Here is a 2540-nt window from a genome sequence, read left to right as displayed (position 1 = left end):
TTTAGGAAATAATGACTATTTTAGGAGTTTTGTAAATTTAGAATACGAGTTAAAATCTTGACTATACATATAAAAAATATTTTTTTTATAATTTTTAAATTAGTATGCATAAGGAGTACAAGTGTTAATTACATATAGTACGAATATATGTAATTAATCTTCCATTAATTTCCATGCATGTTCACTCAGACTATTTAACCCCATGTACAATAAGTAACACCACAATCAGGTTGATTATCCATAATCCAAGCTGCAAAGGAAGCACTCACCATGATCAATCAGAGAAGTCTACGTACTTCTATTCTTCTTCTTCTCACTTCATTTGTTGCTGGAACTCTGGCAGCAACGTACAGGGTGACAGACTATGGAGCCAAAGGAGATGGCATCACCAATGATACTGAAGTATCTTATAATAATAATTTTCATTTTTATTTTTTAATTCCGTCAATAATATACAAATGAATATGTATTTAATACTGTCTCATCTTCACAGGCGTTTACGAATGCATGGCGTGCAGTGTGTTTAAATAGCACTGCAGCATCCATCTTGCACATTCCTGGAGGGAAAGTCTATCTGTTGGGACTGACCAAATTCAGAGGACCGTGTAATCATTACGTTAGGGTTCAGGTACGTCAGTGATCCGTCATACCGTATACCCATTTAATTCTCATTATGTTTTCATATATATATAATTTTTTTTCTCAGGTCGATGGAAATCTTAAACGGGTTGACGAAGTGTGGTCGGATGATGATAATAACTGGCTACTGTTCATTAACGTCAACGGCATAACCGTCGCCGGCGCCGGCGAAATCGACGGCCAAGGGGCCTCCTGGTGGGCATGCAAAGAGGCAAAGGCACGTAGAAAGCTAGCTAGATATCTATCTATCTATCAAACATTTCCAAAAAAATTCTGCATTAATTATCTGAAAAATATTCTCACCTTGCGAATTTGTTCACTTGCAGACGTGCGCATTTCTCGCTGCAAATGTAAGTCGATAAACGCGCGCTTGTATTTCCTGCTAAAATATTTGATCACGATCGATCAATATGATTGATTACGATGCACGCGCGCAGTCTCTTGCGTTGCTGCACGTCACGAAGGCGCAGGTTTTGGGGTTGAGCTTCAAAAACAGCGCCATGATGCACGTCGCCGTCGGGATGAGCGTCGGCGTCAGGATCTCAAATCTGAAAATCACCGCCCCCGCCGAGAGCCCCAACACCGACGGCATCCACGTCGAGCGGAGCCGCCACGTCATCATCAGCGACTGCCAGATCAGCACCGGTAAGTCCTCCGATCTAGTTACGTTACGTCAGTCGATCTAGCTAATTAACACGCGCGCGCATATAATAATTATGTGCAGGCGATGACTGCGTATCTGTAAGCAGTGGCGCTAAGGATGTGAACATCAGCCGCATAAGATGCGGTCCTGGCCACGGATTAAGGTTGATTAATTATATAATTAATTAAATCCTTTATTTATCTGCTAACTAAAGGCATAAATAAACTTGAAATGGTAATCGCATCTTAGCATTGGAAGCCTGGGGATAGAAAAAAGCTATGCGACAGCTGAAGGCATCCATGTCTCCGACTCCACGATCGTACGGACTGACAATGGAGTCAGGATCAAGACATGGCAGGTAGGAAGGCTTGCTTTAATTCCCTTCTGTTCGATATCTTAATTAATTAATATTGTTTGCTTGTAGGGGGCAACTGGGTTTGCGAGGGACATATCGTTCAGAAATATTAGCTTGACGGAAGTGAGGAACCCCATCATAATAGATCAGTTCTACTGCCCTCGCGGCGGCTGTAAGAATGAGGTAACTGCATCTGCTTGCTCTTATATTTCAGCTGGGTTTTTGCTTGCTCGATAATTAATTCTTTAGTTTTGGTTCCTTGTTGGATTCGATATATGTGTGCATCGTCAAAGACGTCGGCTGTTCAAGTGAGCAACGTGAAGTTCATCGGAGTGAAAGGGACGTCGGCGAATGACATGGCGATCCGCTTGGAGTGCAGCCAGAGCAGTGGTTGCCACGACGTGGTGATGGAGGACGTTGATATAAGGAATGCAGTGCCAGGGGAGCAAGCTCAGGCTTTCTGTTTCAATGCGCATGGAAAAAAAGCCAAAGTGGTCAAGCCTGACGTCCCTTGCTTGAGCTATTGAAGCTTATTAAGTTGTAGATCGATCGATCAATGAGCTAGCGGGATTTTGTCCGCTGCCATTGACTGTACCTCCTTCCCCTTTGTTTTAAAATTAATAAAGATAAATTCGTCAACAAAATGAAGTTATCAAAGTTCTTAAGTTAATATAGACACCTGGCTACCATCAACAGAAATTATGTTGTATGATTATGATACGGTGCATGTTTGTGGGGTCAGTAAGATGAGGTGGTTAGTCGAGATCACGAGATGGTCAGAAGTTGAGTTTACGTGAAGGTCAGGAGTCAAGCTTACGTGGAGGTCAAAAGTCTAACCTCCGTGTTTGGTCAGAAGTCAAGCTTACATGGCCAAGGTCCGGAGGTCAGAAGTCAGAAGTACGT

General features: G+C 42.5%; 1 protein-coding gene across 1 annotated transcript; it reads left to right on the top strand.

The window, feature by feature from the left end:
• The first annotated feature begins 270 nt into the window (after positions 1-270).
• LOC121978057 (polygalacturonase ADPG1-like) lies at positions 271-2164 on the top strand. The gene is made up of 9 exons (XM_042530442.1): positions 271-402; positions 494-628; positions 707-856; positions 966-989; positions 1077-1284; positions 1364-1445; positions 1532-1640; positions 1707-1820; positions 1931-2164. The coding sequence occupies exons 1-9, from the start codon at positions 271-273 to the stop codon at positions 2162-2164; spliced, it is 1188 nt and encodes a 395-aa protein (XP_042386376.1).
• Positions 2165-2540: the final 376 nt, after the last annotated feature.

The sequence above is a fragment of the Zingiber officinale genome, chromosome 4B (assembly GCF_018446385.1).
Source record: "Zingiber officinale cultivar Zhangliang chromosome 4B, Zo_v1.1, whole genome shotgun sequence".
NCBI lineage: Eukaryota > Viridiplantae > Streptophyta > Magnoliopsida > Zingiberales > Zingiberaceae > Zingiber > Zingiber officinale.
This window is presented reverse-complemented; position numbering and strand designations above follow the sequence as displayed.

What these genes read in the sequence shown, in the direction of transcription:
- LOC121978057 (XM_042530442.1), top strand. Translation starts at nt 271, where the DNA reads ATGATCAATCAGAGAAGTCTACGTACTTCTATTCTTCTTCTTCTCACT. An exon ending in TCAGGATCAAGACATGGCAG is followed by an intron (nt 1,641 to 1,706) that starts GTAGGAAGGCTT and finishes GTTTGCTTGTAG; the next exon opens with GGGGCAACTGGGTTTGCGAG. An exon ending in GCGGCGGCTGTAAGAATGAG is followed by an intron (nt 1,821 to 1,930) that starts GTAACTGCATCT and finishes GCATCGTCAAAG; the next exon opens with ACGTCGGCTGTTCAAGTGAG.